This window comes from Symphalangus syndactylus, chromosome 15 (assembly GCF_028878055.3).
Source record: "Symphalangus syndactylus isolate Jambi chromosome 15, NHGRI_mSymSyn1-v2.1_pri, whole genome shotgun sequence".
Taxonomy (NCBI): Eukaryota; Metazoa; Chordata; class Mammalia; order Primates; family Hylobatidae; genus Symphalangus; species Symphalangus syndactylus.
Window position 1 is genome coordinate 17,623,128 of NC_072437.2, and position 23,466 is coordinate 17,646,593.

A 23,466-nucleotide genomic window follows, 5' to 3' on the forward strand; every position below is an offset into this window, starting at 1 on the left:
TAAACTTTTCAATACTACTTTTGTCTGTTTATTTGGTGGAGGAATGACGAGAGATGCATGTGTAGTAGCCAAAGATAAAAATAATAAAAAGTTAGATATGCACAAAAGTTAATCATACAAGAATTGGAAATACATTCAAATAATTGTAAGCCTATAAGAAACACTGTAAAATAGATTATCTTATGTTTAACTTTTTTTGTCTATGTATTTAATGTATTATTTCTGTTATAACCCCAAATTTTATTTATGAAAAATTAAGACCAACTTTAAGAAGCTTCAATATTCACTTTTATTATTTATAAAAAAAAATTAAGGTACCAGAGTGCATATGGTGTACTGTGATCTTGGTTTTGCAAATTTATTCACGTGTTTTACATTATTTCAATTTTAATAAACATATCATACGTGTATCTTTACAATACCTGATAAAGATTCAGCTGTCTGGCACTTACACATGTATTCATAGAGTTCATTCTGATGCTCTGAACTTCAAGAGGCTGTGAAAATGACTTGCCTGTAATTACCCCAAGATGAAGATTTATTGAAGCAGTTATGCTCCAGCAATTGCCACTCATTTGTGCTGGTTTTATTTTTTCCCCTTAATTGAATGTAAACATTTGCCAAAAAAAAAAAAAAAAATCTGGAAATGAAGTTCTGTTAGTTTTTATTCCAATAAATAATTTTAGCTACGCTTAATGTAGCTTTTTTAAGGCCTTCATACAATTGAAAAAAAATTAAAGTTGAGCATGTTAAAACCCTGTTCATTTATAAAATAAAAAATAGAACTTTACAGGTTTGCCGTTAAAAGTTACCTTCCAAAACCTATCATGCATGTCATAAGCTGCAACCCAACTCGAAGTCCTAGGTGCTGGCAGGCAGGGCACATCCCCGTGCCAGCAATGTGAGGCATTAAGAAAACACCATGATGTCAGAGGTCTAGATTTACATGTATTAAGCCACACGTCAGTGAATTCTCTGATAAATACATGTCATTTTAATAATCAGTATTGGATAGTGGATGAAAACATGCATTAGACTAAAAATGCCACAAATTTGTTTTTATATCCATTCACTATAAAACTTCCTTTTTTAAAATTTAAAGTCTTGTTTCCTATTTTAGAATACACAATAATCGGGAGGATACATGATGGGGAGCCAGTTTTCAGTAAAAGATGCACAATGGGTCCATCCAAGTAACTTCATCAGCTACAACAAAATACAATAATATATTATTATAAAGGAAGTGACAGATTTTTAAGCTCAGTATTTAGAATAAATTCTGTATTAAATAGTTAGTAATGGTAAGGTAGTAGCATATAGAACCTTCCTTTCACCAACCATCACCCACCCATTGATCCTCCTTCCCACCAACCAACTTTTCTTACTATCAACCAACTTTCCTACCAACCAACCTGTTCTTCTCATCATTATCCCTACAAACTGTCCTTTTCCCTCTTTCCTATTACCTGTGTTCCTTTCGTCCTTCCAACTTACTTATTCCCTTCCTTCCTACCAACCTAAGTTCCTTTCATTCATTTTTTCTGAGTAACTATTATGTCAAACACTGGGAAAACAGCACTGAACAAATTCACCTCCCACTTTCAGGAAAAACAAATAATAGGCAAATTAATAAATGAATAAACAAGTAATAAGGTATTTATCAGGTGTACAGTAGAAATAATATTTGACACAATATAAACTAACTGGGGAGTTAGATGGTTAAGAAAGGATCTCTATGGAGGTGATACTTAAGTTGAGTTCGAATGACAAGAAATCTGTGTGAAAATCTGGGAAAGGCATTCCATCCAGCCGGAGTAGTTTGTGCTGAGGTCCTTTGGTAGGTAAAGGTGTGGCTGTCTGTGCTAAGCAGAGACGCTGCTGTGGCAGAAGCAGAGTTTGTATGGGCAAGTGTGATATGAAGTAAGTCTGGAGAGGTAGGCAGGGGCCTTATGGACCACTGGGGAGAGTTTGGATTTTATTCCAAATGTGATGGATATTCAACAGCAGGTGTCAAAAGGCATCTTTCCCAGCTGCTGTGTGGAGAACAGGCAGCAGGGGGGGCAGAGTGGAGGGCAGACAAGTTAAGAAACACTCCCTGATGTGAACGTCGGCAGGGATCACTGGCTTTACAAACCTAAGTGCTCACGGATCAGATTCCACATGATGAGAACCACATTAGACATATCAACACCTGGCTCCAGAAAGAGGTCTCTTAATCTAGTCAAAGATCTGGAGGAGCTAATTTAAAATGTCTTACAATTTGGACTGACTGGTGAAGGTAAACAAAAAGCTCTAAGAGTAAATATGAATATAGCTTACTCTAATTATCGAACATTTTCAGAGGAACCTAGTGATCAGTTTTACATCCAAAGGGTACCTTACATATAAAGTATAATTAACCTAGACTTGCCCTTTAGCTGAATCTGGCACCACCAAACTCCCCTGCCTTCATGTATCCTTTAGGTATAAACCAATTATGCATGTTCAAAGACGAGGTCAGACTAAAGTAACTTCTGTAGAATTCAGCTAAATTTTTTTACTTGACAACTAACTTGTGCAGAAAGCTCAACTATAGAATTTCTCTGCACATAATATGGTATATGGTAAGATAATTTTAAAAATGCCTACCATCTCAAATGGAGAATAAAATCAAATATAAACTCCAGAAGTTGAACCATTTTAGAGTTGAGGCAACGTGCCTTTAAAAGGAATTGTTTCTTTCATAAAGAAAAACTGGCTTCTACTGTTACAAAATTCAAAATGCATTTGCCCTTGCTGAAAACATTTGAGGCTAGTATCAGTTTTTTGGATAGCAGTGAAAAGTGTTTTTAAAATTTAAATGGCTTATTGACTGTCTCTCATATACTTATTCTATAGTTCATATTACACTAATTAGTGTAATAACTGGTCATAATAAGACCAGTATTGCTATATCACAGTCCTAATCCTTTCTAGTTATCTTGTCACTATGCAATATCAAAGTGATGCTTAACAGTGACATTTTAAATATCACTTACTTGAATACAATTTTTCCAGTTTTCTTTTGTTGGTTTTTCTTCCACAAGTTTAGTTGCAAATTTAAGGCCTCTCCCATACATTTTATTTACTAATGCATGTTTATATGCAAATGTCAAAACCTACAATGTAAAACATGATGAAGCTTGTTTATAAAATAATGTACATTTTAAGGCATTAGCTTTAACAATAAAATTAAGGCTTTAACACAAGTGTAACTTTTGAAATGAATATGGTACATCGAGTACATTTTTAAAAACTTTTAAAAAGGAAATTGGTGTCTTCAAAAGAGCTGAGTATTCCACAGAATGAACCATTTGTTTTTTGGGAAGAAAACTAATATGATAAATTATTAGCTGTGGAAATCCACGTAAAAATACCTCTTCATGCATAAGAAACCAGAGCTAACATAAATAATTACAAAGATGCAAATCAAGATAGAAATACAAAATGCCAAAATTGCAAATGAGGATAGAAGTAAAAAAACAAGTATTAGATTATATAAACATGGTTTCTTTGGTACAAGTTTTCACCTGTAACTATTGCATCTGTCAAATACACTTGTAATCATTTATATATATTTTTGGTTGCTACTTTGGAATGTGGAGAATGTACTCAAAGAAAATCCTATGACACTGATTTGTATTGTAAAGGCAACTAAAGTATTTAACAATTGTTGATTAAACATAGTAAACAGGTAATAGAATGCATAGCCCCTAATACAGTAGTAGTATTGCAAAAATGGAATGATCTATAACAATTTTATTATGATGTTCATCCAGTGTTTGTCAATCTCTGTTACACCGCTCAAAGACAGAAACCAGGTTCTTATTCATCTTTATGTTTCCAGTAGTAAGTAGTGTCTGGCACATAGGCCTTCAATAATTGTTTGCAATAACAGCAAATATTGTTGGGGACTTTGCATGTACTTAATACTGATTCATCACAGCCTAAGGCAGGTCGTGTAGATAAGAAACTAAGTTATCAAAATTTAATAAGTTGCCTAAGGTCATATATAAAAGTAGAGGCAGGAGCCAAACTCAAGGGGTTTAATTTCAGATTCAAATTCCTGACCTCTGCTGCAATACTGGCTCCTTCAGTTTCCCAAATATAACTGAGTACCTTCTTTAAATGCACCACTGTACTGTGTTGGAAAAATCTGAAGCATATAAGAATTTCCTTCCCACTTCCAGGGTTCTTTACTGCAAATTACCAGTTAATTCTGAGAACAAGCACCTGTCTACTAAAACAAAATGATGGTCTGTGATAAGCGACGGGAATCCTACTGACTCCATTTACTTTATTTTCTTTATTTCCACAGGAAAAGAAGATTAGTAACTTGTATAAACACTATTGCAAGAATTATAGCAGAGAGCTAAAAGAGATTTAAAATGTTTTTGTAACCAAAATCCAAAAAAGTTCGTCAACAATGCTTTTCCGAATTGGGTTTTAAAACTGATTAGCTACAAATCAAGATGATAATTAATTAGAAGTTCAAGAGTTTTGAGGAAAATAAGTAACATCTAAACTAAATAGTATGCCCCCTCAACCTGCCCCCAATCTCCTACCACCAACAAATTAGCATATAACTAGAGAAGGGTGGGCCTGAAGGCATTTTCTAGAAGACTTTCTTAATTTAGCTACATACATAACTGGTTTAACTAAAAGCCTACTACATATATTCTCAAACTGTTTTTAAAATTATCATGGTTTAACAGCCAGTTTGCAGGCCCATAAAATAATGTTTTTTAAAAAAAGGTGAGACAAACATGAAGTACTAGGCTAAACATGTCATATTCAGAGCCTAGCTTAGCCTCTTTATCTTCTTCCTCTTTTAACCAGCAATGGGGCACAAGAGAGGTCTGTGAGGTAACCCCAAGAACTTTGCTGAAACAAGAGGCAGAAAAGTTACCTTATTGTCAAACAGATCAGTCCATTTAGTAGTTTCCCAAAATGTTTCTGCCAGAGAATCCAAAGGACTTTCTCCTTCCTCCTCCTTTCCTTCTGCATCAGTGGAAATGGCTCCATCTTGAGCCTGGGTGTGAAGAAGATGGTCTGCCAGGGCACAACCTTTCCTACAAAGGGCATCTACGAGGGTGGATTTTTGTTTGTCCATGTCACTGTACAGCAAATTAAAAAATATTTCAGGTATCAGTAAAATGTCTTCAAAAGTAAATTCTTATCTGAACTTAAATTCATGTATTCTTTTGCCTAAGATTTGTAATGCAGAAATACTGTATATCCAGGTACATACAATTGTATTGTATATCAAATAAGATGCCTTATTAATAAACATCAAATGAGCTACTATATTACACATATAGATTAAATGAGTTAGGGTAGCTGCACCTTGTTGAAACAGAATGCCAGAAGCAACAGAGTTGAAAGGTTAATCACTACTCTAAATTCTTTTAGCTATATAACTCTTAATCAGGTAAATGACTTTTGAGTTTTCGGTTTTCTTATAAATTGCAATCATTACACATTTGTCTATGTGTATACCTAGAGGTTATGTCTTAAAACTTTTCAGTTCATGACTAGGACAAATAAATGTAATGCTTTACTCCGAATGTGCCAGCAACTGTCTCAGCATTTTAATATGTTAATTCATTCACATTCAAAACAATTCTGAGTAAGAGACTATTAATTACTGCCATGTTGCAAAGGAAGAAACTGAGGCCCAAAGAGACTATGCAATTTGTTCAAGGTCCTCCAGTTAGGAAGTGGCAGATCCAGGATTCCAAGCTTAGCAGTAGAAATCTGTAATCTGTGTTCTTAATCACTACGGCACATTGCCTTGATCCAGGGCAGACATCTTTGTTTTCTTCAATGCATTCCAAGTGCCTAGGACAATGCCCGGCACAGAATGGAAACTCAATAAATCATTGCTGAATGAAATACAACCACCACCTACACTCCAGGGAAAAGTGTTAGTCTCTAGAATGTGTGCTTATTTGAGGCATTCTGTCCAACTCATGTCAGATACACGTGAAAACAATGAGGACTAAAAGTATTGAGAAAATGACGATGATGAGGCACTTAGCTGTGGAACAAACTAACAGCTAAGAGTGACTCTGAAAGACTCGGAGTGAAATGTGTAGCATGTGAAACCTGCCAGGACTGTACCATCAATAAGGATCCGCAGTAGGAAAGACAGCCAACAACCCAACAACTTGAAGGCTCAAGGGCTCACCCACATTAATTCTGCGCACCAAGGAGTCCTGTTAATCTAAGAGGCCGCCTGGCAGGGAACATGAATGCTAAGTACCATGGAAAATGCTGCTGCTGCCCGAGACTGGGGTATTCTCAGAGGTTCAAATCCCATTTGATCCCGTACCTTGAAAGTGAGCAGGGAGGCAATGGGGGTAGTAGAGCTGCTGAGAGATTCCTTCACACTGGCAGAGTTCATCAAAGAGGGCAATTACCAACCCCAATATATTTGCAATGTAAATGAAACTATGCCTGAAAGATCCCTCAGTGCTTCTCAGCACAGTGCTTCAAAGCTTGAAGAACCAACTTTCACTGCCTTTTTGTAGAGATGTTTCTGGGTACTGCTTGTTTACACTGGAATTAAGAAGAAAAGGATTTACGAGTAGACTTTTGGGACTTCCAAGCTGTGGGGCATCTGCATGGCTTGCCATTGCCTGATCCACCCTCCTTCCCCCTCCTCTTAGATGCCAGGTGCCATCCTTAAATGTCTTCTCAGCAGTCCTTTGCTTATGCCTTCCAACAACCCAAGGTGTCGGGCACAACTACCATCCTGATTTTGTGAAGGAGAAAGGGGCTTGGAACAGCAATGGGTTGACAAGGCAGGTTTCCACACCCAGGCTGATACTTGTAGGAGATGGTCAGGGTGGTGGGTAAAAGTTAGAGGGAAAGATGCAAACCTTCTTGGAAGGCAGGGAGGTTTTGCAAAAGCTTCGAAAGAGGATTTGGCTGAAGGCAGCCAAATTCTCTTATCCGGAGCCTGAGAGCAAACGGCAGATAACAACGGAATGTAAAGAAACTTACCTAGATAAATTGGTTTACTCCTGTCCCCAAAACCCAACCTTTGATCATTCACAAGCAGGACTGCTCTCTACTTTGGGGGGTCGACAATGTTACCCACAAATTGTGTTTGCTCCAAGCTTCTGTCATTAAATCTGTACTAAATAAATGCGAGCATCACTGGCTTAGGGGGACTGCTAACTCTCCTCGGTCCCTAGTGCCGGCAGTCCCTAGCCCGCTCTTTCACTGGATACCTGTGTCTGAGTACTCCTTTCCTTTCATCCGTCGCTCGGCCAGAGTCTGAGGGACAGACTCGGCAGGTGGTGCCCCATGAGAAGAATGCTGCAATGGATCACAATGGAACCCTCGAAAATGAAGGTGAAGAGACTGCGCAGTCAGTAAGTCATTGGTGCCCACTTGGGATTTCCAAGTTCGAAGGAATTGTTCAGGCTAGGGTTTCATCATGGGACAAGTTATCAGCTCAAAAGCAATAGTATATAAAAGTATTGAAACAGCTGCTTAAAGCTAGTGGAGGCTGTTTCGCAGGCTCAATTAAGGGACCTAATGCAAACTGTTGTTTCCCATAACTCATGGTTCCTAGAAGGTATGCTAGACATAGAGCTCTGGGAACAAGTGGGGAGAAACCCTAAACAACATCATGCACAAGGGCAACACGTCCCAGTAACATCTCTAAGGTTATGGGCCTTAGTTAGGGCTGCTTTGGTCCCGCTCTACACAGAAGAGCCTACAAAGGGAAGGGAGGATGAGCCATCATCTACCTTACCACCTCCTCCTTCTCCCTCAGCCCCGCTGTTACCGGGCAAAAATAACAAAGAGGAAACGGAGGTTTTGCCTGAGCCCCGTCCTCCAATAAATTGGAGAAAAGACAAGGAATATGCTACAGTTATGGGACCCTGTCTTAGGCAAGCGGCATTGGAAGGGGAGCTCTTGGCCTGCCTGGTAACGCAAAATCGACAACACAATCAGGTGTATGAACCCGTTACTTTTAACGCTTATAAAGAGATAAGGAAAAGCATTAAAGAAAACAGAGCCGCTAGCCCATTTACAAGAGGGTTGAGGTCACTCTGCAGATCTCTTTCTAATAACGGCCACTGTTATTCCTCCCCTACCCCGACGAGGCTCTTTCAAAATCTTATTTGGGTAGAACAGTGACCTTTAAAGGGAGAGAAACGACAAAGAGCCCATGAATTAGTTGAGGAACAATTAAAAGCCAGCCATATACAACTGTCAAACAGCCCTTGGAATTTGCCCATTTTCGTCATTCCCAAAAAGTCTGGCAAATGGAGACATTTGCATGACTTATGGGCTATCAATGCTAATTTGCAACCTCTGAGGCCCCTTCAACAGGGCCTCCCTTCCCCAGCGGCGATTCCTATAGTTTGACCTATAGTCTTATTGACTTAAAAGACTGCTTTTATACTATTCCCCTTGCAGAACAGGACAGAGAAAAATTTGTGTTTACAACACCAGTTATTAATAAAGGCCAGCTTGCCAATTTCATTGGAAAGTACTTCCTCAAGAAATACTGTGTCAGTATCATGTAAATCAGGCTTTGCTCCCCATTAGAAAAGACTTTCCTAATTGCAAGATTATTCATTTTATGGATGATATTTTACTAGCGGCTCCAACGGAGCCAGTACTTGTAAGTCTATATGCCTCAGTTGTAAAGAAAACACAGTTAAAAGGTTTAATCATAGCACCTGAAAAAGTACAATTGTCTTCTCCTTGGAAATATCTTGGATACATTCTAACTTACTGGTCAGTAAGACCTTAAAAAGTTAAATACTAGCAACTTACACACCTTAAATGATCATCAGAAATTACTAGGAGATATTAACTGGCTTCACCCCACCTTTGGCATAACTGATACATTACAAAACCTGTTTCTATCCTAAAGGGCAATACAGCCCTAGACTCTCCCAGGTATTTAACTCCTGCAGCAAAAAGGGAAATTGAGGAAATAGAGCATGCTATTTTTCAGAGGCAACTGGATCGCACAGACCCACGATATTCAATATTCAGTTCAATTGTTTGTTTTTCCTGCTAAGCATTCCCCAACAGGATTAATAGGACAGATGTCCCCAGGGCTATGCTTCCTAAAAGGAGTATTTTGCTCACATACCAGAACTAAAACTCTATCTCCCTATATCCAGCTAGTTAGTAAAATCATCTATTCAGGCCGCAGATGATGCAATCAGTTGCTAGGTTATGACCTTGATGTCATCAGAAGTCCTTTAAGTAAAAAGCAATTCAAAGCAGTCTTGCCCTTATCTCTGGACCTGCAAATAGCACTCTCTTGATTACACAGGCCATATACAGCATGCCCTTCCTGCTGATAAACTACTTCAGTTCTTATCTAGTACTCCTGTAGTTATGCCTACAAAAGTGGTTCACGCCCCCCCCTCCCCAATACCTAATGCTTTAATGCTTTTTATTGACAGCTCTGGTAAAAATGGAAAAGTGGCTATTTAGTGGAGACTGCACAATTCCCTCACTTGTTCTGGATTCACTAACACTCAGTATCAGATTTACTAATACTGGCCCTGGAGACCTTTTCTGCTCAGCCAATCAATATGGTTAGTGACTCTGCTTACTCTATTTATTGCAGAACCTTGAAACTCATTAAGTCCACTCTCGAGCCCACCCTGTGTGCAGTTTTTCTTCGATTTCAGCAATCGGTGGGTCAACGTACACATCCTATTTTTATTACACACATTTGGGCCCACAACTCACTGCCTGGCCCCCTAGCTTATGGCAATGATCAAGCAGACTTGCAGGTTATGACATCACTGCTTGACCAAGCCACCCATTCGCATCAATGTTTCCACCAAAATTGGAGAAATTTATCTAAACAATTTCAGCTTACCCAAAGACTAAACAAATTATCCTGCAATGCCCAAATCATGTCCCCTCCTTCAACAGGTGTTAACCCTAGAGAACTAGAACCTAATCAGTTATGGCAAACAGATGTTACACACATCCCTAAATTTGGAAAACTAGGATATGTACATGCATCCGTTGATACCAATTCTCACCTAATTAGCATACATGCTCTTCCTGGAAAGTCTGCTCAATATGTTATTAAACATCTTCTTTTAACTTTTGCATTTATGGAGCGGCCCACAAAAATTAAAACTGATAATGGTCCAGCTTATGCCAGCTCAAAATTTCAGCAATTTTGTCACATGTGGAACATCCAACATTCCACAGGCATCCCTCACAACCCCCAAGGACAGGCCACAGTAGAACGTGTCCAATCCGCCCTTAAAAATACGCTCAGAAAACAACAATAAAAAAGGGAATATGAGTAAGGACCCTGCAACACTACTGGCACAAACCTTATTTACCCTTACTTTTTAAAATCTAAATGATAAATTTCAATCAGCTATAGAAGAGCACTTTGCTAAAACCTCTCAAGACATAAACCCTGCAGTTTTATGGAAAGATATAAACAGTAATGTATGGTGCGGTTCAAATGAATTGTTAACACTGGCAAGAAGACATGCTTGTGTTCACACCCCCTCAGGTCCTCTTTGGATTCCAGCACGAGGCATCAAACCGTATCATAGCGTGGCTAGGACCCAACCCGGTATGAGAAATGAAGAAAATGACCCTGTGGGACCCATAGCCCTGGATGATGCGGCTTCTTCAGACAACACAAGCCCCGGACATTACCTGGGAGAGGCTGAAGAAGAAAACTCAGGAGGCTGAGCGAATCCTGCTCTGGACATAGACACCATTCACTCCAGATAATTTGTTCCTTGCTATGCTTTCTGTTGTACACTGCAACTCTCGTAGGGTATTAACCCTTCTTATTCTCTCGCTCTGCCTGCAACTCGTACCCGCTACATTCTATTGGGCTCAGCATTTAGATTTGCCTTTCTTCTGCCCTGTTACCTGGGCAGACACCACCTTCCCAGCCTCTAATAATGTAACTGCTTGGCTGGAAGGGGTTAACATACCCTCAGTGGGGTTCCTTAGTAACAGCACACATTGGACTGAGGTGCCAAGAAACACTACATGTCACTCCTTGATTGGAAAAGAATGTTACTGATTATACTAATTTTGTCTTATGTTATTTACTAATTCTAGGATGCAAAGCCGGAATACAAGCAGTAACCACTACGCCAGACAAACTGGTTGCTGCACACATCTGTACTCTTCAATCAACAAAACCTGATGCAAAAAAACAGAAAAGGGGGAGATGTAGGAGATTGGTCAGGGTGGTAGGTAAAAGTTAGAGGGAAAGATGCAAACCTTCTTGGAAGGCTGGGAGGTTTTGCAAAAGCTTTGAAAGAGGATTTGGCTGAAGGCAGCCAAATTCTCTTATCTGGAGCCAGGGAGCAAAAGGCAGATAACAAGGGAATGTAAAGGAACTTATCTAGATAAATTTGTTTACTCCTGTCTCCAAAAACCAACCTTTGATCATTTGTGCTAGATAAATTTGTTTACTCCTGTCTCCAAAAACCAACCTTTGATCATTTGCATGCAGGACTGCTCTCTACTTGCGGGTCGACAGTGTTTATTACCCACAAATTGTGTTTGCTCCAAGCCTTTGTCATTAAATCTCTACTAAATAAATGTGACCATCGCTGGCTCAGGGGGACTGCTAACTCTCTTAGGCCCTTAGTGCTGGCAGTGCCCTAGCCCACTCTTTCACGGGATACCTGTGTCTGAGCACTCCTTTCATCCGTCGCTCGGCCAGAGTCTGCAGGGCAGACTCGGCAAATGCTGCCTGATGGATCCTGGCTGCCCAGAGAAGGGCTGGAATGATGCAGAAATCAGAAGGCAACCTGGGGGTGACATAGGTAATCTGCATTTGTCAGACATGGGTTAAATTAGCTGTAACATCCCTTTCTATTTTAGCATTCTCTGATCACGTAATCTAAATTCTACATATCTGGAGTATTCCTTTCCTCTCCTTAGGTTTTGTACTGACTGGCTGAGATTGAATACCTTTTTAGTACATGAGGCTTTTTCCACTCAGGAGAACGTCAGCTTTTCTTTCTACAGGCTTTTACAATTTGAGATATTTATTTAAAAATACTTGTATTTCAATATCTCTTAATAATTTCCTATCTGGCAATTTCATCTTCTATAATAGATGATAAGTTTCCTAAGAGTAGAGACTATCTTGTTCATTTTTTAAGTCCTTGTCAGTGATGCCTTACATGAAGTATCTGCTCAACAAAGACCTTGAAATCAAATCTAGTTAGGTATCCATCAAGATAATAGCTACATTTTAGGAAGCAACTTAATTGGAATCAGTATTTTAATGCCTAAATAAGCGCAGTTTAAATTTAACTAAAACACGATATTTTAAGACTAGAAAATGGTATTTTATAATTTTTGATGTTAGTGATTTAAGAGAAAGCAATTTTGCATGGAAATGATAAATTAATGCTTAAGTTGGCTGCTACTTGCCCATAGATGATACCTGTAAGAAATGTTAAGTATTTCCTGATAGCATTTTGTATAATATTTCAACTCTGAATATTGTCTTCTGTCCAAACACAACCTGGTCAGAGTCTATTTCAGTCAGGCCAAAGCAAAGGCCTGGAGAGAAATAGAAATTATTTAATTGCAAGGATAAACAAGTTGACCCAGTGTTGCTAAAAACTTAAAGCAGCTCCACTCTTAGCATTTTTACAAAGTTTTATGGCTTCTTTCTAGTTTTATCCCAGCTTATTTCCAATAGCCATGATAGTCAGAGTCTAGTAATCTCCAAAGACTAGAAACTAAAAAAAAAAAAAAAATGAGATTAAAAACAGTGATAAAAAAAGACCAGTAAGAAAACAAAACTAATATTGTATTAGTTTGTGGCTCACTGTAATCTGAGATTGAGTTTCCTCTGTGGATGGTAAAACTGAGAAAATCATATGTGTTATTTCATGTAACCCTTGAGTTTGAGAAAATCATATTATTTTCACAAAATGTAAAAAATAACAAAAGCTAGAAAGTATATGGGATAGTTAATGTCAGGGGCTGCAGAGAGCTCAAAGAAGACTCAAAATGGGCCATTCATTTTAGCAACTGGTTATCACTGGTGATCTGCGGGAAGACAGTTTTAAAGTGACCAAGGCCAGCCTCCTCTTGTAATAAGATTGATCACCCTGAGACAGAAAGGAACACAATGAGGATGGGTGGGAGGCAGACGATGCTCCTTTTTCTGTGAGATAGAGTTATGTTAACCTTCTCAAGAAGGGAGTAAGAATATACAGAGAAAAGAAAGGGCATTGGCTGTGGAGGCAGATCCTGATTTGACTATGCGCTTTCCAACTTCCTGGCAGTGGCACCTGGGCTAAGTCATCTAAACTCTCTGAACTTCAGCTTTCTCTTCCTTAAAAGGGGGATACAAAGGCCCCTGCCTTCCGCGTTGTTTGGAAGACTAAATTTAAATACAACAATGTATTTAAAATGCCCTCAATAGTCCCTTATACATAATTGGCACTTAATAAATGGTGGTTGTATTTTTTATTATTATTAACAACAACAACAAAATGGCAATGTTTTGAGACAATTCTTTTGAAAAGTATGAAAAGGTAATAATAGTGGCCAAATAACCAATTTTAAATACATTCTATCCCACTTGAAAATTATTGCTTGTAAGATTCATAAGATCCTATAGCATCAATATAAATGATATAATGGAAAGAATTCTAGCAGTTTGGAATCCAAGTATTTTATGTAGAAAAAAATACTGACTGAAACTGAGAAAAATTTTAAGGAAAATTTAGTATTTTCAGGTAGCCTGAATAGTTTTGGTTTATTAGTTATAATAAGCACAAAAGAATCAGGGTATTTCTACCTAGTTAATGATCCCGTAAGTCAAAAATAAACAAAAGTGATAAACAAGTAACTGACACTGGGAGAGCTACCATGAGGTGATGGTTTAAGAGTTCATGGAAGGGTGAAAGTGACCAAATGGCAGCTTGGTTCGGAGTCACTGGACCATTAATTACCCCAACATATGGAAATCACACTCTTGCATGGAAGGAACCATACCAACCACTCATAAACCCAGGGAAGCTTCTCTATTTACACACAGCATTAGGTTTTATAAAGGCAAAACTATAAATTATCTCCTTCTATTTTCCCTAAGTAATACTATAAAACCAGTTTCATTAAAGTTGCTAGATAGTTTTAACCTAATTTTATTATCATTTATTTCACTACAAACCACATATTAGGTTTTTCATGTAATTGTTACAAACCAAATATTAGATTTTTCATGTTATTGGACAATAAACATTTTAAAAATTATTTTATAGAGTGTTAATTTTTGTCTTCCTGATATGGTCCAATTCACATAAACCCTCAAGTGGTTGGACTGCTTGATCACAGATATTCAAATCCCTCTACCTTGACAGCACTTAACGGTAGAGAAGGCAAACTACTTTTCTTGGGCTTATTCTTAAAAAGACTGGACAAAATTATTTTAAAATTTCTAAGGAGGGAGTATCCAAATAGTGGTAATTCCCATTATAAGGATATAACAAACATCAGAAAAGCAATATCCTCTATACTAGTCCCTACTTTTTAAACAAGTTAACTAGGAAATGAGATGCAAGAAAGATTATTTACTGGTTAGGTACTTTTTTATAGTAGCTGCATCAGGCCTGGGATCAGTCTTCATTGCAATATAAACTGCTAGGGCTGTTTGATCTATATGAGAAATAACAGCATTTGCCGCGTCAACAATTTCATTAAGTCTTTTCATTCGTTCCTGGAGAGGAAAAAAGAAATAATAAAAAATAGGTATATCAATCAGTATACGAAAGCAATTTCACTTCTGCTATCTCAACCGTGAGAGCTACAACTGCAGTGTGAGTAAACTATGTAATTGACTTGTAGCCCAGGGGCTCCGTGCTATCTCCTACTGTGATTTTTCTAATTGCTGGTATCTCTACAAAACTTGAGCTCAGATGTACAATAAAAATACCTTATTTACATTCCCTGCTGGAGTACAATGGTGAGAGTAAGCAAAATATAAACTTCATAAAAATGTAAAGTTTTTTTTTTTTTTTTTTTTTTTTTTAACAAAGGTAACTCCTTTTCTGTATTGCTTAAGATTCTAGAAATGTGATTGGCTATTGTCATTACTCTAGTTGCACACTATCTGAACACAGAAAAAAAAAAGAAAGCTCTAGCTGATGAAACCAGTTCTTTCTGATCCATCATGAAAAACACAAAGATGAGAGTAAACATTATAATCAACAGTCTAACTGTGATTACCATGATGTTCCCAACAATTTGCTTCTCTCTTGTTAAAGTCTTTTAAGAAATTTCCTTTAAACACCCTCTGGTTCACTCTAAACCCTTGATGTAAATTTTTAACTGATTAGGACAGCACTTTCCCACTGCTTTGATGAATAATGAGAACTGGTCCATGTCATGACAGGCTAGAACTATGGCCAACTCTCACAAATGAGAATCATTAACAAAGTTCATGCAAAGTAGGAATTCTTTCAGTGAAGGTGTTCAGATTTCCATCTGGCCAGGATTACTACGTTCTGCCCCGTGCCCTTTAGGTTAAGGTCATGAAAGCAATCGTTAGGGTATCTTCTCTATTACTAATCTCATTGACCAAGCATGAGCAAGAATCCTAAACTAAACTCACAGTAGTGGCTAGGTCTTATAATAACCTTCATGAAAACAGCTTAGTACAACATTCAATTTGAGAAAACATGTTTTAGTTAGCAAGAACAGAAGAGAAAGATAATGCACTTTTCCTCAAAACACAAACCTTATATAATTACAAACAAAATAAGATATATTAGAATGAACATGTCTAACCTTTTCAGCATCCAATTGATGAAGTCGTGCAACGTACAGAGGAAGATAATTAGGATATGTTTCTTTCAATTCGTTATAAATGTCACTAGAATCCAGCCTATGTACGTAAGGAGAGAAATATTTACTTTTTTCTTTTAAAAAGTATTTCTGTCTTCTCTATTATTTAACATTGTTTGGAAGTTTAAGCCAATAAAATAAGACATTAATTTGAAATACAAGTATAGTCACTGACAAGGATTATCATTACTGGCAGGTAGTATAAATGGTTAACTAGAAAACAAAAATAAATCAAACTGGGCTGGGCACGGTGGCTCACGCCTGTAATCCCAGCACTTTGGGAGGCCAAGGTGGGCAGATCACAAGGTCAAGAGATCAAGACCATCCTGGCCAACATGGTGAAACCCTGTCTGTACTAAAAATACAAAAATTAGCTGGGGGTGGTGGCACATGCCTGTAGTCCTAGCTACTCGGGAGGCTGAGGCAGGAGAATCGCTTGAACCTGGGAGGCGGAGGTTGCAGTGAGCCGAGATGGAGCCACTGCACTCCAGCCTGGTGACAGAGGGAGACTCCATCTCAAAAAAAAAAACAAAAACAAAAACAAAAAATAAATAAATAAATAAAACTGAAAATTATTTCAATTAAGAGTTCAATAAGATACCCAAATAAAAATATGCATCAATAGCTTTCTTACATACCAGCTATTATATTTATTTAAAAGGAAGAAAAGCACATTCACAAATAGCCAGAAAGATTAAAATATTTAAAAATGTCTCAGATCTATTAAACTTTTCTGAAAATTCTAGAAAAAAAAACATTTAAACTTTTCTGAAAATTCTAAAGTCTTGAATGAATAAAGAGTTATTCTATGTTCCCTGATGTGGAGGCTGAATAAAATTCCCAATTCTACCTGATTATATGTATCAGGATAAAAACAAATTAACATACAAACTAGCACCAGAAGTGGGTAACTTACATTAAAGTCACTTAATATATTAACAAAACTGCACAGTAGTATAAAAATAAGGTTGACCAGGATTTTGATACTATAACTGACTTTCTATGAAAATAAATTTAACTTGTAGACAACAAAATTTACACTAATTCTTAGTACAAAAAAAATTAAGTCCTGTTTTTCTCTTTTCCCTAACAATTATCCAAGGGCAAAACCAACACTTTCATTTTACATTTTAAAACCACTGCACCTTAATTATAAATTTTTTTTTTCCAAAAAACGTTCTAAGGTTTTTTAAGTTTTGCTAGGGAATGCTAATAATTTTTTGCTGTTTTCTTCTAAAACACCTATTAGGTAAACAACCTTTTCAATTTTTTCTCCATACAATTTTCCCATTTTAAGTGTGAATTTCAATGGTTTCTAGCATAGTAACAGACATATGTAACTATCACAACAGTCAACTTTAAAACATTTTTCATCAATACAAAACGAAATCGCCATACCCTTTTGCTATCAGATCTCCCCAGCCTCCCCAGCACTAAGGAACCACTAATCTACTGTCTCTATAGATTTCCTCATTCTGGACATTTAATATGAATAGAATCATATAATACATGGTCTTTTTGTGACTGGCTACTACCACTTAACATACTATTTTCAAGGTGCATTCATGTTGGAGCATGTATTAATCCTATTCATGGCTGAAGAGGAATCTCCTGTATGGATACACCACATTTTGTTTGTTCATTCATCAGTTGATGGACATTCCACCTTTTGGCCATTATGAATAATGCTGCTATAAACTGTCATGAACATGTTTTTGTGTGAATATAGGTTTTTATTTTTCTTGGGTATATACCTGGGAGTGGAACTGCTGGGCCATATGGAAACTAAGTTTAATCATTTGAAGAGCAGTCAGATTGTTTTCCAAAAAGTCTGCATCATTTTTGTATTCTTACCATCAATGTCTGAGGATTCTGCTTTGTCCACATACTTGCCAAAATTCATCATCTGACTTCATGATTCTAGCCATCCTAGTAAGTGTGAAGTTGTATTTCATTGCGATTTTGATGTGCATTTCCCTGAAGACTAATGATTTCGAGCATTTTTTCATGCACTTACTGGTCATTTGTATATCTTTATAGAAATGTCTATTCAGATTCTTTACCCATTTAAAAAATTGGGCCATTTGCCTTTGTATTATGAAATTGTAGGAATTATTTATATATTCTGGGGGCTGGGTGTGGAGGTGGCCATGCCTGTAATCCCAACACTATGGGAAGCTGAAGCAGGAGGATTACTTGAGGCCAGGGGTTCCAGACTAGCCTGGGCAACATAGTGAGATCCCATCCCTTAAAAAAATTAGCTGGGTGTGGTGGCGTGCACTTGTAGTCCTAGCTACTTGGGAGGCTGAAGTGGGAAGATCCCTTGAGCCCAGGGGTTCAAGGCTGCAGTGAGCTATGATCGTGCCACTGCAGTCCAGCCCGGGTGACAGAGTGAGAGAGACCCTGTCTCAAAATAAAAGGGTAGCGTTCTTTATATATTCTGCATACAAACTCCTTAAAAATGTATAACTTGCAAATAGGCCGTTCTTTTCACTTTCTTGATGCTATGCTAAAAGCACAAAAGCTTTTAATCTTGATTAAGTCCAAATTATCTATTTTTTTTCTTAAGTTACTTATGCTTTTGGTATCTTTAAAAATCTTTTGCCAAATGTAAGGTCATGAAAGTTTACCACTATGTCCTCATTGAGGAGTTTTACAGTTTCAGCTCTTTGATACATTTTGAGTTAACTTGTATATATGATATGAGGCAAGGGTCCAACTTCATTCTTTTTCTATATGGCTATCCAGTCCCAGCACCCTTTGCTGCAAATACTATCCTTTCCTCATTAAATGGTCTTTGCATCAGCACCCTTGCCAAAAATAAAAATTAGCTGACCATAGTCACATGGTTTTATTTCTGGACTCTTAATTCTATTCCATTGATCTATATATGCCTTACCCTTGTGCCAGTATAACACTGTCTTGTTTACTGTTGCTTTCTATTTAAGTCTTGGAATCAGGAAGTGTGAGCCCAACTTTGTTCTTCATCTTCAAGACTGTCTGGCTATTCTGAGTCTCAGGCAATCACATATGACTTTTAGAATCAGCTAGTTAATTTCTATAAAAGGATTCTGATGGGGATTCAACTGAATCATTCGATCAATATGAAGAATAGTGTAATGATATTAAGTCTTCTAGTCCACAGACAAGGAACACCTTTTCCATTTACTCAGGTCTTTTAAATTTCTTTCAACAATTGTTTTGTAGTTTTGACGTATAATTCTTACATCTCTTTTGTTAAACATGTTCCTACACATTTTATTTTTTTCAATGTTACTGTAAATGGGATTCTTTTAATTTCCTGTTAACTTTAAATTATTGATATATTTGGACTTAGGTCTTCAATTTTATTTTTTGTTTTTGATGTATCCTGTCTTTTTTTGTTCCACTGTTCCTCCTTTACAGCTTTCTTTTGTATTAAGTCAATATTTTAAAATGAACATTTAAATTTATTTAATGATTTTTTTCAAGTTCATTTTTAGTTTTTTTTTAGTGATTGCTCTAAGGCTTACCATATACATCTTAACTTATAAGAATCAGCTTCAGATTTTTCCTAGCTTAATTTCAGTGAGATATAGAAATGTTATCCCTTTATAGTTCTATTCCCCCTCCTTCCTTCTGTAGTATTATTCTATCTGTTGTATCTATTACTGTAATACACCAATTAATTGTTATAATAATTACTTTACTGTCTGCAGTCATTTCTTTAGCCGAATACAGTTTTGCTCCTTTATGCTATTAGCAAATATATATTACAGAATATAAATGTTACATAGGCCTAATATATACACAATATTTATAGAACTGCTTTTTAAATTAGTTAACAGGAAAAAAATGAGAACTTTATGCTGTCTTTTATAATTCCATAATAATTAACTTTAACAGTGTTTCTTTCCCCACTCTCATCAATGTGGATTCAAATTACTGCCAGAGATCACCTGCTTTCAGGTTGAAGAACTTCTTTTAGTACTTCTTATAAGGTGGGTTTGCTAGCAACAAATTCTCTGTTTTTGTTTACCTGGGAATTTTTTATTTCATTTTCATTTTTAAAGGATAGTTTTGCTGGATATAGGATTATTGGTTGAGATTTGTGAGCACTCTGAATATATTACCCCACTGCTTTCTCACCTCTACTGTTTCTGCTCAGAAGTCAGTTGTTAACCTTACTAGCATTTCCTTGTAAGTGATGAGGAGTTTTTGTCTTGCTCCTTTCAAGATCTTCTCCTTATCTTTGACTTTCAGTATTTTTAACATGCTATGTCTATTTGTGGATTTCTTTGCATTTACTTTGAGTTCATTGAGTTCCCTGGATATGTAGGTTAATGTCTTTCAATAAATATGGGGTGTTTCCAGCCATTATTCCACTGAATATATTTTTGCTTTCTCTCTGTTCTCCTGGTACTCCTGTTCCATTGATTTTGGTGCACTAATGGTGTCCCACATTTCTCTGAGGCTCTGCTCTGTTCATTTTTTTTCATTCCTTTTTTCTCCACTGTTTTTGAGAGAGCCCTTAGGCACATGGACTTCTCCATCTTCTGTTGCAAGTGAAGTCAATTCCTTCAGGAAGAAATTAGGAGCTATCAGTTTTATGAACTCCTTAGGCCCCACTGGCAAAATCACTAAGCCCAAGCTCTGGAACAGGGAGTGGAAGAATGGCATGTTTTTCTTTGAGTGACACCCCCACTTAAGGAGCTTAGCACTCTCCTGTGGGCTTCTCAGCTTGCCTCGTGTGGTATGGAACCACAGCCTCCTGGGCATCGGGGCCCCAGTGTTCCCAATAGTACTTTACAAGAGAGCCCCCACATCTTGACAGCACTCAGCTGGAACTGAGCCACTGCAACTGGCAGTGGGTCAGGATGAGAAATGATGACATCCTGCTCCTCCAAGGAGGAAAGCCTTCCCTCCGCCAGGAGCTGGAGCTCTTGAAGGCAAGATCTGAAGTAAAATTTCTGGCTCACTGAACTGGGAGAGGAAAGGGAGGCAGTGGTCTTGGTTCAAATATCACAGATTCTTGCTTTTCTTACCCAATTCTTGTAGGTATTTTTGAATAGATGTTTCTTCATTTGCTGTATGTCCTTTGGATCATTTCCAGAGGCTTTAAAAAATTGTTTTGTTTTGTTTTTAAGTAATTTTCACTAGTTTTACTGGGGACCAGCATCATGGGTCTCCTCAGGCTGTCATGCCAGAAGACAATCTCTGCAATTTCACTTTTGAAGAATTTATATTGTATTGTCAACTGTTTATGACATCTTAAAATCAGGCAGAGACAGACCTGAAGACTTTGACTTCCAGTGGAGATACAATTTAGTTTTAAGTGGGAAAGGTATATTTGCAAGTGAACTGACATTACAATGGTTCAATCTCTGGGAAATATTTTCACATCGTGATGACTTCTATTCCCTCTAAAACCACATAACTGCAAGGATGCATACATAATCAGCTAAAGAGGATTCCCATAGAATATCAGCAGTAAAAGAAATACTGCGTAACAGATGGAAAAAGGAACTGACTTGACTACATAGAATAAATTTCAAGTAAAAAGCAAGCCCAAAGTCAAAGAGTACACTAGAGTAGAATCTGTGGCAAGTACAGAAAAGCATTAATATCTTTTATGTAAAAAGTTTTAATCAACCAGAAACACCTAATGTCTGAATAGAAAAAAAGGTGAAGAATATGCTCAACTTTCAGAAGCTATACTAATAACAAATGATAACATCTAAAAAGCTCTCCTTTAATAATAACTAGAGATGTAATTTAAGACAGCAGTAATGGCTGGTTTTTGCATTGTGTGGTAGCACACATACAGGGCTAGATGGAGTGTAAATTATTATAATCATCTCAGAAAACAATTTGGCAAAACATAGCAAGACGATTTTTACTTTTAAGATGCAATATTATGGAAATTTTAAAAAATCACCTTTATGTATAAAAATGTTTATCACATCATCATGAAGAAAAGCTATAAACATATATATGCAAAATAAAACGTTTAAATAGATTATGTTGCATCCATAGAACCATATACAACACAGACATTAAAAATAGTATTTTATAGGGCTGTTAAATCATAATAAAAAAGTAAATGAAAAATGGAAACTAATTTTATTCACATTGCTACATGTACAAACACAGAGGAAAAAATAATTATATGAGGACAATGACTATTCATGAATTGTGGGCAAAAGTGATTTTTCTTTTTTATACTTTCCAATAAAATTATCTTCCAAGAACAAATTAGAGTGATTAAAATAAAAATTAAAACATTTAATCACAAAATTATAAATTTATAATTTAAATAAATTACACATTTATATAAAAAGAGGGAAATTTAAAAGCACCTATAATCCTACCATCTGCTGTTAATATTTTTAAATACGGTCTATGTATATATACACAATATTGTTATAGTTGGGAAAACAGAACCAAACATTTAAAGAATTAAAATACATTTGAAAACCTACTTTGTCATCCACTGAATTTTAAGATCTCGTAATGCTTCAGTAAACTCTTCTTTTAAATCTTTCTCTTTTTCTGAATCTTTTTCCTTATCTTTGCTGCCATTCTTAGTCTTTGTTGGTGGAGGTATTAAGTAGTAATGAACAGGGATTACATCCTACGAATGTGGAGAGAGATTCTTAGATTAATATGCTTAATTTTACATACATCAAAATCATCTTCAATAGCTACATGTCATGTAACATGGGCTGCACCTGAGTTGTACTACACTGTGTTCTAGATTCTAAGGGTCACAATACACCAAAAATTCCAATCTCTGGTCACAGTAATTTTCTCACAAACTGATACTTCAAATATCTCCTTCAAAATAAAAGAGATGAGAACACACTTTTCTCCATTTGAGTATATTTTGTATTCTTGGCTTTATTTGGCAGACAGATGACAAAAGTACACTGACCTTTCACATTTTAAACCTGAGAAGGGGATGAAATAAGTTCAAACTAAGAAAAGATCCTCTAAGTAAATTTAAGGGGACATTTATGCCTTCATTCAACCAACAGGACTTACTGAGTCCCCGCGATGTGCCAGGTAATGCTAGAATAGGTAAAGAACAGACCAGATGCTGACATCTGATAAGAAGAAAACAAAACAGAAAAGGATAGAGTGACTGTCAGGTAACGAGGGGGAGCCGATGGACACAAAGTGGTTAGCAGAGTGGAAAGCCACTCTGAAGAGGTAATATCTTACGCAAATGACTGTAAATGAACAAAGAGAAGATGAGCACGTGTAAAGACCTGAGCTGGGTAGAAAACAAGCACAGCTGTATCTTCTGAGAAAGCAGGCAGCAGCCAACTTAAGTGGGCTTGACAGAATATGGTTTAAAAAAGAAAAGAAAAAATACTATAAATAGTATTCTAAGTGCACTAAGAAGCATACCAGAAGAGTTGTACAGAAGACAGTGACATGATTAAAGATTTCTGCTTTTTGTTTAATGACTCTGGTTCCTGTATGGATTAAAATTTTGGTTTGTATTCTATTTGGAAAATGGATTATAGAGGATAAAGGTGGAGGCAAGAAAACAACAAGTTAGGAAACAAACCTAGGAAACCCTACACTGCCTTAGACTAAAAACGG

The 23,466-nt window shown here is 36.8% G+C and overlaps 1 protein-coding gene across 8 annotated transcripts in view; it reads right to left on the bottom strand.

Annotated features, from left to right (window-relative positions):
• Positions 1-265: 265 nt before the first annotated feature.
• Positions 266-23,466, bottom strand: part of TPP2 (tripeptidyl peptidase 2) — a 121,744-nt gene continuing 98,543 nt past the window's right edge. For 4 of the 8 annotated variants that reach the window (XM_055245169.2, XM_055245168.2, XM_055245161.2 and 1 more), the window contains 7 exons: positions 22,338-22,489; positions 15,820-15,916; positions 14,619-14,749; positions 11,691-11,816; positions 4,928-5,135; positions 3,018-3,137; positions 266-1,206 (listed from right to left, as the gene is read on the bottom strand). In XM_055245169.2, the coding sequence (XP_055101144.1) occupies positions 1,117-1,206; positions 3,018-3,137; positions 4,928-5,135; positions 11,691-11,816; positions 14,619-14,749; positions 15,820-15,916; positions 22,338-22,489 (924 nt within the window). In that variant the 3' untranslated portion in view covers positions 266-1,116. Of the gene's footprint in view, positions 1,207-3,017; positions 3,138-4,927; positions 5,136-11,690; positions 11,817-14,607; positions 14,750-15,819; positions 15,917-22,337; positions 22,490-23,466 lie in introns of those variants that run through there. The other 4 variants (XM_055245163.2, XM_055245165.2, XM_055245166.2 and 1 more) reach the window with 3 other exon arrangements.